The sequence below is a fragment of the Liolophura sinensis genome, chromosome 6, assembly GCF_032854445.1.
Source record: "Liolophura sinensis isolate JHLJ2023 chromosome 6, CUHK_Ljap_v2, whole genome shotgun sequence".
Classification (NCBI taxonomy): domain Eukaryota; kingdom Metazoa; phylum Mollusca; class Polyplacophora; order Chitonida; family Chitonidae; genus Liolophura; species Liolophura sinensis.
The window spans coordinates 21520184-21533473 of record NC_088300.1 but is presented as its reverse complement, the minus strand read 5'-3'; the positions used below and the strand labels follow the sequence as shown (position 1 = coordinate 21533473).

Genomic DNA, 13290 nt, shown 5'->3' with positions numbered 1-13290 from the left:
TTTCGTGAACAGCTCATATAGCGCTTGTTGCAGTCAAGGGTTATATGAACAGAGGTTGTTCAAGTACACGTACCCTGACACTGTGATGATGAGATTACTACATGTACATACAAGTATTACATGTACCTTAAGGTGCTGGAAGCTAGGAGCCAGTGTCTGGTACAGGGCCAAGTCCTCTGGTTCTATCCTTATATTGTACTGGTCAGCTATAGTGAACAGCTTGGTCACAACCAAAAATTCCTTATCAAGAGCAGGTAACTCTGTGTTCATCTTGCCCAGGAACGATAGGTGCTCAACAAACTCCTCAACAGATGCAGGTGTCTGATCCAGTTTTTTAGAGGCTCCCTGTAGGAATATCAAAGCAGAGGAACAACAATTAGCTGTATAAGAGGTGGTAAGTATTTCTACCTATTATGTAGTTCTGATGTATTTCAATGAAAATATCTAGGTTAGCATGCCAACATAGTGGAATGACCCATAAGCCTCTCAACAATGCGGTCACTGAGAGTTCAAGTCTAGCTCATCCTTGCTTCCTCTCCGGCTGTATGTGAGAAGGTCTGTCAGCACCCTGCTGATGTTTGTGGGTTTCTCCGGGGTTCTGCCCAGTTCCTTCTCATCATAATGCCAGCAGCCGTCATATAGGTGAAATATTCTTGAGTACGACATAAAACACCAACCAAATAAATAAATAAGCAAATATCTATATATAGTCACATTTAACTGTTATTAAATGTAATTTTATTACTAATATACAGGACTATCATAAACAAACAGACTCACCTTTATGATGGTAAGCAGATCTTCATTCTTCTTGTTAGCCACAATGGGCAGAGCCTCTTGAATTTCCTCAATAACTCGTGTAGGGAAGGGGAGACAATCTGCTTTGTACTTGTCTGCCTGAAGTTGCACCATGGCAATCCTCTTTTGTGTCACCATTTCTTCCATTGTTCTGACCTGTGAGATTTGAATACAATTTACACACTGCCATTTGAACATTGACCAACTGCTCATGGTTAGATAGCAAAGGATAACATGGACAAAAAACGTGTTTTATGACTGTAATACACTGCATGTTATCACTGATGCACCAGAGATGTGTGTTATGACTGTGATATACAAGCCCTCAATGATATCGTGGATGCACCAGATATGTGTTATGACTGTGACATATAAGCCCTCCATGATATCATGGATGTACCAGATATGTGTTATGACTGTGACATATAAGCCCTCCATATTATATCATGGATGCACCAGATATGTGTGTTATGACTGTGACATATAAGCCCTCCATGATATTATGGATGCACCAGATATGTGTTATGACTGTGACATATAAGCCTGCCATGATATCATGGATGCACCAGATATGTGTTATGACTGTGACATATAAGCCTGCCATGATATCATGGATGCACCAGAGGTGTGTTATGAATGTGACATATAAGCCCTCCGTGATATCACTGATGCACCAAAAATAAGTGTTATGACTGTGACATATACGACCTGCATGATATCATGGATGCACCAGAGGTGTGTTATGAATGTGACATATAAGCCCTCCGTGATATCACTGATGCACCAAAAATAAGTGTTATGACTGTGACATATACGACCTGCATGATATCGCTGACACACCAGAGATGATTGTGATGTTATGAATGTGATGCATAAGATCTGCTTGTTATCACTGATGCACCAGAGATGTGTGTTATGAGTGTGATATACCGGATATGTGTGTTAAGAGTGACATACCATATCTGTGTGAGTCCTGAGCACATGACTGAACTCATCTGTGGTCCAGGGCCTCCTGGCCATAGAGCCCAGTACATCCACCTGGCGCGACTGGTCCACCATCATGCAGAACAACTGGTATCTCTGAAAACACACACAAGAACACCAGAAGATGTAGGATATGTAAATCAGACTTTCATCTCACTCCTCACGCCCCTTTCAAAAATCATGCCCTTTCAAAAAATCTATATGAACATGCGACTCCCTTGTTGTGCAGGTAGGTGTCCCACTTTGTTAGAAATAGGAGTCACTAAAAATCGTAGAAAGACTATATCACTCTATGAAAGAGATTAGATCTCTGTATCACATCTACATTGATTTTTTTACTTTGATTCTTCTTTGGTTCCTTACACATTTGTTTTTCAGCATAGATACTTTGATAAATATTGCATTTCTTTAATTTTCTCATTTCACAAAATAACCTGTGAGCCCCATTTTATTCCACCAGCTATAAGAGCAATGTAGAACTTCCCAGGTAGCAAAAGAATGAGAAACACCTCAAAGAAATACACAATTTTTATCCAGCTTGACATGTACATTATACATTACAACAACAACAGAAGATGTAAGCTGTAAGTCAAACTGCTCACACTGGAGAATTCGGTAACCCTTTCTCCCTGTATCTGTATACACTGGCTGATGTCATCCCTCAGGCTTTGGTACTCCGTGTCCTCACTGAACAGGGAGCTGGTGTCAGGCCAGGGCTGTTCTGCTTCTTCCTTCAGCGCTAACTCCTCCACATCAATCTGCAGTGTCAGGTCATGCTTTGGTGGGGAATAAAACACGGCTAGACGCGGTTCCTTCAGCATCGACTTGACCTGAGCTGAAACCACGATATCAGGGGATTTGTTCGCCAAAACTATTTAGCAGTGCATATTTGTGAAAGGGGTGTTATCTCCGACAGCTTCTTGGCACCAAAACCATGAGAACAATGATAGCAGGGGAATTCAGAAACTTTCCTGGCCAGCAATGGGCTTGAACCCATGTCTCCTGTGACAAGTGATTTAAAGGTAAGTACCATAACCACCGATCATTCTCTTTAGTGGCAGATGATATGTTTACATTCAAAAAAGCTGTAATAGCACTGACATGGATTTTACTAGGGATATTGCCTCAAGTGGAGTTGATAAGGAAAAGCCATCTGAATATCCAATAAACTAGAAATATCAGAAGAGTAATTCAAAATGATTGGCAGCGGGACCTTTTCACAGACCTCATACTAACCAATTGTTTCCTCAAAACCTGCAATGAGGGACTTGACTAATGTCTGGAAGGCCTCTGGGCTAGGGTATAGACTGATGTGGGCTTTGGTCATAGTGGCCCTTGTGCTCCTGTGTGAAGAAAAATAGAATGTAAAGTACTTCTGTGATGAAAAACAAAAAAACCCCACAAAATACGGCACTTCCATGATGAGTAAAATACAACATACAGAACTGTTTGCATTTTTTTACACATCAAATCTAAAATCGAACACATCTGCGTTACTTTGATAAAGGCATGTAACACCATCAACAACAAAACTCCAGGTAAATGTGGTGTCCTAGTGGTGTCATTGTTGGTATTTCTCACTACAGACAAATTGTCACAAACTACTGACTCCATGTTCAATGTGCATATCAGCAAACCCAAGAGTGAAAGTAAATGTGGTGTCTTAGTGCTTCTACAGAGACATTGTTACAAACTACCGCATTCCTGTTACTATACATATTAGCAAATTCCAGTTTGGGTCTAAATGTTTGGCTCTGGTATAACTGTTAGCGCTAAATCACAGAGACATTTTAACAAACTATTACAGCTCCTGTAACTGTGTCTGTAGGCAAACAATTGTCAGAAGCTGAGTGCGACATTGTTACAAATGACTGACCTCCTGTTACTGTGTCTGCAGGTAAACCCATGTGAGGAGCTGTGTTTGTTGATATTGTTACAAACTACAGACCCCCTGTAACTGTGTCTGCATGCAAACCCATGTGAGGAGCTGTGTTTGTTGTTAAAATTACAAACTACTAACCTCCTGTTACTGTGTCTGTAGGCAAACAATTATGAGAAGCTGCATTTGATGTCATTGTTACAAACAACTAACCTCCTCTTACTGTGGACCCATGAGTCTCTCACCAATGCAGTCTCTGTGAGTTCAAGTCCAGCTAATGCTGGCTTCCTCTCCGGCCGTACGTGGGAAGGTCTACCTGCGGATGGCCGTGGGTTTCCCCTGGGCTGTGCCCGGTTTCCACCCACTATGATGCTGGTCGCCATCGTATAAGTGAAATATTCTTGAGTACGGCGTAAAACACCAATCAAATAAATCAAATAAATAAATAAATCTTCTTACTGGGTAGACAAACCCTTGTGAGAAGCTGTGATTGCTGTTATTGTTACAAACTAATGGCCTCCTGTTACTCTGTCTGCAGGCAAACCCACAGGATGAGCTGTGTTTGTTGATAATGTTACAAACTTCTGACCTCCTGTTACAGTGTCTACTGACAAACCCTTGTGAGAAGCTGTGTTTGTTGTTATTGTTACAAATTAATGACCTCCTGTTACTGTGTCTGCAGGCAAACCCAAGTGAGGAGCTGCATTTAGTGTCATCATTCATTCAGATTACTGACCTCCTTATGTTGTGTTTGTAGGCAAACCCCAGTGAAGAGCTGTGTTTCGTTTCCAAGCTTTGCTCCTCTCCAGATTCTGTTTCGGTCTCCTCAGATTCACTGTAGCCTGATTCGCTGTCACTCTCTGCACAACACAAAACATATACTCATCATCCAAATAATAACATAAAATCAGAGCATCATGAATAAGCCCTCTCATTTTCATATAGTCTTGGTGAGATCTGCAGTGCACAGCACTTGTTAAACTGTTTGCACATTCATTGAAGATCACCTGTCTTTCACCAATATTGCATGTAGTGCACAATGTAGGTCATACAACAGAAAATCTATAACAGAAAATATGTCATCATCACCAATGTATAGCCAAAGGTGGATGGTCTATAACAGAAAATCTGTCAGCATCGCCAAAGTTTAGCCAAAGATCAATGGTCTATTGAGTGCACTTCAGCTTCCTCCATCCAGACGAGGGACCACTGTGGTTAAATTAAAAAATTCTCGAATATGCCATTCAAATATATGAATGGATAGGTGTGATGACAAATGCTTTACATCTGTAGGGAAATTAATAAAATTTGCTGTCTGGTCTGATTTATTGTGACAAGGAGAAGAAACTATTAGAATACAAATCAGTGGCTTCTTCAGTCTTCTTCCCATTTCAAATAATTTTAATTAATATCCCCAATAAAAGTAGGAATATTCACATCTTGAATAAGCACTGAGGACCTGCAGCAGGTACATGAAGTATTAAGGAAAGAGGCTAAACTTGTATTTATTTATTTATTTGATTGGTGTATTACGCTGTACTCAAGAATATTTCACTTATATGACGGTGACCAGCATTATGGTAGGAGGAAACCGGGCAGAGCCCGGGGAAACCCATGACCATCTGCAGGTTGCTGACAGACCTTCCCATGTACGACCGGAGAGGGCTAAACTTGTAAGCATGTCAACTAGGCGCATGTTATTTAGTTTGTAACCACGCTGCCATAAAGACAGAGGTTTCTATTTGTGATTCTCATAGACTTTAGCATGCTAGATTTCCTTTTACTGTCTTGTTATATTTGTGCAAAAAATTTAAGCCAGCCCTGCAGTATTTATAATATACGTGAATCTATGTATCATAAACGTTTGCATTAATTCAACAAATTTTGTGACGTCAGTGTAAGTTCACAAAGATTCAGCTAAAGTGTTCTTTCACCACATACATGAGCTTAAAAGTGTCACCCTTCTCTCTCTTCCTAAGGTTTACTACAGACCAAATAAAGAAAAACACACAATGGGAATTAATCTTGGTATATAATATATGTACATGAAGTCTGCCACACCCAACAGGACATGTCCTCTTCCCCACCTGAAAGTTCTGGCTCCTCTGGGAAGGAAACAGACTTTTTCACCTCCATCCCGTGGGCAAGTTCCTGAAGGAGGCTGCTCTGTGCCAGCAGGTTGTTGGTGGAGTGGATGGAAGCCCGCTGGCGGGAGCGGATACCACTAGGTACGCTCTCCACAGAGGCGTTCAGAACAAACTCAATGAAGAACACTGGCAAGGCGACTTCCTCCGTGATGTCACGCTGTCTAATCTCTTCCAGAACCTGTACAAAACACAGGACATAAATATGTACACATCTCATTCAAGCAGCACATGTACAAAGGATAAATACTTTGTCCATGTATTATAAACTTAGTATATTAGAAGCTGTACAAAACATATGAAACATGGTTTTCACTCAAATATTTGCATTTGTCAGGATGAAATACTAATAACAATGATGTCCAGCTCATGACGACTTGACATTTAACTTTTTCAGAACTAACTCAGACTCAGATAACATAAAGTCCACAAAGAAAACCACACATTACAAAACAAAAAAAGAATACAGAATTGAGATATGAAAATTTAAAAAAAACACAACAAAAAACAACAAATGACTTCTGATTCTCTCAAAGGAATATGTCATGTAACCAATATACAAGAAAGCACCATCTAAAACAAGGAACTAAGAGTTAACTGACAAACCTCATCAATATCTGGTAGTCCAACTTCAGACTCTGGTTTCTCAAAGTCATATTTGGGGATGACATAACTACTTCCATGGACGATCTGTGGTGAGTTTGTGCTTAACGCATTTGATGGAATGTTCACGCTGCCTTTTGACTGCATGACATTCTTTTGAGTCACTGATTTACGGCTGGTAAGAGAAATGATCAAAACTGTTATTGCATGAAAAGATGAACCAATATAAGGCATTAATCACAAACCTAATTTACATTAAAAGCAAGTTAGCTGACAAAGATATATAAATCTGATAAAATAAACACCCACCTTGTGCTCATACTAATACAATGTGAATGTGTGTGTGTGTATGTATATATAAAATACTTTTAAACAAATGTAAGAAAAGTTCATACCAGGCAGTTACAGAAAACAGCAAGATCAGTCTACATACCTATATGTTGGTATATCAAGTTGGCTTGAAGCATCACTGTCAGAGTCATCCTGCATAAATATGCAAATATACAACGTATTTATTAAAAATGACTTTCACTTGTAGCCACCAACATTCCTCAACCAAGGTACATGTATTACCACTTTTGGGCATTTGAAAACATTTCTGCATGATGGGTATTTTGGACCACCTCTTGGTATGTATTGTCTTTGTGCAATAATGTTATAAATGAGGATGCAAATCATGTTTAATAATACATCTGCACTAGAATTTGGTCTTTTCAGCTAACAAATGTGTTAAACCTGAATTCTGATCATATCTATATTTTTAATGTATTCATAAATATTATCATAATTCAGATTAAATGCATGAACAACAAATTACATTCAAATAAATTTTATAAATTTATGTACCACATCCTTTTCATAATAATGTTCTAAATAAGGATGTGATGCATTTCGACTAAAATAAAATTATTTGAATCTAAATATGGTGTTTATATGTATGTCCAAACATATGCATTTAACCTGAATTATGATAATATTTATAAATATATTAAAATTATTACTACGATAATCAAAATCCAGGTTGAACACATTTGTTTGTTGAAAAGACCAAATTCTAGTGCAAATATATTTATTTATTTGTTTAATATACCTAGAGGTGGTCCTAAATAGTCACCATACACTAATTATTTCCAGGTGTCTTTTTCTCATTAAAGAAAAATCTAAAAAAAAATATTTGAAGACCACATTTACAACTAACTTTTCATACTCTTTAATCTGAACTTTCTATGTCTTCTCCACCTTTAATGACTCTTGGATCAGTTTCAATGGTTTTAAATAGACAACAGCATATATGAATAGCTTTATTTTATCAAGCGTACAAGACATATGAAAAAGCAAGTGTATATGTAATATTTATTGAGTTGAATTTTGATAAGACTTTTCACTTATACGGTGGCTGTCGGCTTCATGGGTGGGGGAAGTGGAGAGCCCTGAGTAAACCACTAACCATTGGCAATTTAGTAATGAATTTTCCCACATGTCATGGACACTGTATTATTACTTTAAATACAATGTTAAGGTAAATACTTCCCACCAACCCTACAACAAGCATAATAACTGATATCCTACTAAGGAGAAGCTCAAAAAATGTTGAAAGTCCTATTCAACAAGCAATAATCTGCAAAATTCCTAATGTTTAACACTTTGAAGGTACATGTATAAACAAGAATTTCAGCATATGCTGACAATGATATTGATATGATAATCAAGGACTTTATGAGTCTATATATTTATTAGATACAGTATTGTGCCAATTGCATGAAGCCCTCTTCACGTTAAGAGCACGTAACTACCATGGCTACCAGCCCTGTAGGCATTACATCGCCATGGTAGTTATGTACTCTTAATTTTAAGAGGGCTTCATGCAAGTGGGCCCAGGTATGCAGCATGATAACACACAGTGTTTAGCTTGTCCAGGTAAATGTATGATTTTAGTATTAAATTCACTGGCTTTTTAATGCAAAGAGAATAAATCCATGCGAATGTAAATAATACTTGATAGACAAGATCCATGTTATTTATTTAATTTATTTGGTTGAGTTTATACCGCAAGATAATAGTGGAACTTTGTGTATGTTAAAATTTTTATGACAGAAATAAAACTATAATGTGGAAGTTAGCTGCTGTCTTCAAAAACTATATTAATTTCATCAGTCTACAGAATAATATATTCAAAACATACCAAGGTAATCATGTAAGAAATGAATTAACCATTATAGCTTACCAACACATCAGCAATATTTCAGCTTTATCATAGTGACACTGTTTTAGCAATCAAACAGGTTGAAAAATATACACAAGCTCCATTCACAAATGATAAATGTGAAGACAAAAATTAAATATTCACAGTGTTACAAGTGAATAACATGAATACAAGTTCAATGAGAAATACAAGCAAGTCTGTTAAACATGAATACAGAAAAGTGGCTGATAAATGACAACAAAGAACAAAACTTAAGTTAATCAATGGTTTTCAGCGTTAATAATGTTAAAGGTATTATGTTCATTCAAGGTATCTTACCTCTCTCCACCAATGGTCTGTGTTTATTCTAGAGTTACTCTACAGTAATTGTGACAGTCAATGTTAATTGAAAACCTAACATAACTCACTGATAGTTAGAAGCAATGATGAAATGAACAGTCTTTGCAAAACATTACCCTGAATGATAACCTCGATCTTGATCTTTTAAATACTTTCAAACCACCAAAGTATTTCCAGAATTCTGACGTTATTTTACAGCTGCTATTACCTACATGTATACAGCTTCAGGGTATATCAGGGGAGCTAATGCAATGAGGTCAATGTGAATTATTTAAAGTAAACAGTCTTGCTGGAATAATAGTCATTGCTGATGTATAATAGAACACTCTGAAATGGTTGAGTCAGGCAAAGGTAAATGTGAGCAGTTATTCAACAAGCCAGACAGAGTCAGTCATCAACACATACAGCATAAAATCTTTCATTACCCAGAAAAAAAAGTGATTAACTACAGAGCTAAAAAGAGAATCTGGTACATATTCTCGTGTATATTCTCTGAGATATTTTCACACAGAGGTACTACATGTTTTGGTGTTTTTAGGATAAAAACCAAATGACATAAGCACGACTGCCTTTCTAACCATCATGCTTTCTACTAGTACAATTTTAGATGATATATCCATTGATGAGAGCTGTTGAGTCCAGCAGAGAAAAGCGAAATGCTACTAGTTGCATTTATTCCGTTTCATCAAACAACAACAACCAAAAGGGAAAATTCTGCAAATAACTAGCTGCCAATGGCCAAATAAGTAAATACAGGCAGACATAGCTGTCATCAATGTTTATTTAATGCTATCTGCAGCTTTCTGCCAAGGATTTTTGACGTTTAACAAAAAGTTTTACATTACTGTTTTTGAGCAGATGCACACTTACACCATGTACTTCCTTGTCCTCCTAACACCCTTAAGCAGCCAAGGCAATAAAGCACAAGCTTAATTAACACTAATCTTGATATGAAATGGACTTACCTCATCAGAGTCACCTTCCTCTACATTATATGATGCTGTGAAATACTCTCGGAGCTGTCTCATTGCTGTCACAACCAGACGCCGAAGAAACTCCAAGAGAAGATAATCCACAGCTTTTAGAAAATGAGCCAGACGGGCCAAGATTTTTCGCCACTCAGATATCTCGGCATACAAAGGCTTGTCTCCTGTAGTTTGAGAAATTTACCCAATAGCAGCCAGGTGTATGAATGCTCATTCAAAACAAGACACACAAACGGACATAGAAAGAAAAAATGATCACTACACTTTATCACCATGAACTGCTAAGGAATGTTATGTATAATTTTTTAAATTCAGTCAAATTGGAAATGCTGATGTACACACATAGCTTCTTTTTCATTAGGCATTTTTAGTTCCTCTATGCATGGAAGGAAACATTACAACAGGGGGGCAACATTACGGTGGAGTAAACCGGGCAGAGCTCAGGGAAAGCCCATGACCATCCACATGTTGCTGACAGCTAGGCTTCCCAAAGTACAACCAAAGAGGAACCCAACATTCGCTGGACTTGAGAGACTCCAGAGTCTGTGTTGCACGAACACACTAACCACTAGTTAACGAAGACCTCCAGGGAATACAGGACTATATAAACAAGCATTGCCTATATTAATGCTTCTCTTCAAAATTAGAGGTTTTAATAGTGGCATGAACATTGCATCTTCACAAACATTAATACTGGCAATGCCTTTTATTTTCGGGAGAGGCATTGATTTAAGCAACACAAGTTCTTCCCTCCCACCACCCGACGACTGAAGAGAGGCATTATAAAGTGGTAATACCTGTGATTTCCTCTAGGAGAGGCATTAATATAGGCAACGTTTGTTATTTCGTGTATGAGAGGCATTCACATTGGCAATGTTTGCCATCTCCTTTAGGAAAAGCATAAGATAGGCAATGTTTGTTAATTTACTCTAAGAGAGGCATTCTTATAGGTGAGGCATGTCGATTCTTCAGGAAGAGGCATTCAAACATGATGCATAGGCTTGTTTTCCCCCGACCTGAGATTGCAATATTGGCAATGCTTTTATATTCAGACAAAATATTGCTTAAAGAGAATGTACAGCTTGGTTGATTATGATACACAGTGAATAGTCTATGATATATGCATTAAGGCAGAACACCACAATGTACACTAGTGTTGACACTGATCCCTGTGGTTCTTACTTTTCACCTGGGCTGGTTTCTTGCGCTCTGCCATCGGCTTGTCCCCATACTTAGCCTTCAGCCGAGACTTGAACCCCTGAGGCTCAGGCTCTGGAGGTGGAGGCTCCACTACTTTCACTTTCTTGGACCCCTCAGGTCGGATCCCTGCTGTCACACCCTCCATTTCTGCTACAGTCTGAAAGATGAAGAAACAAACTACATGTAGATAGCATATCAATATTATCAGTTCTTTTAAGATTTCTTCATACTGCACTACGCCATCAAAAGTAGCTTTTATACAGTGATACTACATTCTAGTTTACTCTTTAATTATTACATTTACACAAGCGACATGAGATCTAATAGCTTTTTGAAACATTTTGAATTTTTATACGAAATTAAAAAAGGATAAATGATCTCTTAACATGTTTGAAAGTTTCAAAGGATTATGATGAGAAACGATACAATGACAATGTCACATTCCTTCAATTAAAATTTCTGGAAAAATTTGATACTTTCAAATGGTAAATTTTCTCCATCTAAAAGAAAACTCACAAATGATTTACAACAGAATAAAAAAATGCATGTCACACTAAAGATTTGTCAGCTTACAGCACAGGATTCCCAGACAATGGAGACAATCTTGTCCCGGAGAGCATTGATCTTCTTAAGAGCGGCCTCTCCATGGGTTCTCTGAGCCTCCATAAACTGTGTGAGGGTGAGGGTTTGAGAACGGTCTAGATTTACCAATGAGATGGCACTGTGTTCCAACCCTATCCCATCTGTACTGCAAGACGCAGCCTCACACAGGCCGCGTACATGCAGCAGACAACCCTGCAACACTTCATTGGCCAAAAACAGACGCTTACACAGCAATTCTCTGCAAAGAGAGAGGTTATAATACACTGGAATGAACTAAGATGTCCAAAATATTTTATACCATAATGTAAACAAGCATTTTAATACATATATAATACATATAATTAATATCATTAATTCAGGAAAAATTAGATCAAGATTATTTTGTAAAACAATCTCATATGTATGAAGTTAAAGATTCACCAAATAGTATTATTCCTTCTTTTTTCAGAGCTACACATATCTCAGACAAGTCAATATGACAGCTGATCATGTTTGCTATCTACTCACTTGCTCCCTTTGTTCTTCTGGTGCCTCACATTTTTTCGCCATGACTTGAATGTCTTCCACACTCTTAAAAAAAAAAAATTTTTTTTTAGTTTGGAATGGAAATTACTTCAGTGTATTCGAAAACTTTCTCTCTATATCTGAAAAATAAACTGTATCAAAATACATGTAATACTGAGATTTTCAATATGCTTCAAAAGGTCAAACAGAAAAGTACACCCAAAATTTTAGACCAGGAATTCAGCTCACCAAAGAAATTCTACTTTTCAAAGGATGGCCAACTCACCTGAATTTGACAAAGACAGGTTTCTCATAGATGGTGTAAAACAGTCTCCTCTCCCAGAGCCACCAGAGTGCAGGGGTACAGAATGTTTCCTTATCACTTTCTCCCTCCACACACTATGACACAAAACAGAAATGACTAGGGGGTGTACACAGGTAAGAACAGTGAGGAGGGTGAGCTTAACCATTTAACCATATATGATTCATTCAGATTAAACTGATGAGGCACATGATACTGTACACTGTTTTAACACCACACATCTCTTGCCATATATGGTTTTGCCGGTTCAACAACTATTTACTATTACAAGCCAAGATATCCAGCTAAGTTTGTACCAGACTGCAAAAACGTCTCCAACATATTTCAAACTAATTTTTTTTTTTGAATTAACATACTTTCATTGTTGTGAAAGTAAGATACACTGACACAGGTAATCCACAACGTAGCCCACCCATGCACATGTAACTGCCACCAGAGAATAACCACAGAAATAAGGAAACTTGTACGCAGGGGTACTCACCATAGTAACCGAGGAGGCACTAATGGTCCAGTAGACAGGGTTCTTCCTGGCTTCATTTGAAGAGACAATCTGAAGATCATAGGGATTGTACCGACTGCGCTTGTTCTTCCGCTGACGAAGTAGTGCGTACATGAACTCTCCTGGGTCTTCCTCATCCCATATCTCACTGCCCACTCCCTGTGATACACAGATAACGATTTTTTCTCATGCAGTAAAAACAGAAACATTTTCTTTACAAAGACCA

The 13290-nt window shown here is 37.9% G+C and overlaps 1 protein-coding gene across 1 annotated transcript in view; it reads right to left on the bottom strand.

Moving 5' to 3' along the window:
• The window catches only part of LOC135469202 (dynein axonemal heavy chain 6-like), a 90730-nt gene extending 77513 nt beyond the window's left edge, over nt 1-13217 (bottom strand). The window contains 16 exon segments of the mRNA XM_064747753.1: nt 127-345; nt 781-954; nt 1756-1878; nt 2385-2617; nt 3019-3125; nt 4398-4521; nt 5749-5986; nt 6412-6583; nt 6842-6891; nt 8930-8968; nt 9916-10100; nt 11119-11293; nt 11710-11977; nt 12247-12309; nt 12530-12642; nt 13047-13217. Coding sequence (XP_064603823.1) covers nt 127-345; nt 781-954; nt 1756-1878; nt 2385-2617; nt 3019-3125; nt 4398-4521; nt 5749-5986; nt 6412-6583; nt 6842-6891; nt 8930-8968; nt 9916-10100; nt 11119-11293; nt 11710-11977; nt 12247-12309; nt 12530-12642; nt 13047-13178 — 2415 coding nt within the window. The 5' untranslated portion in view covers nt 13179-13217.
• Nucleotides 13218-13290: the final 73 nt, after the last annotated feature.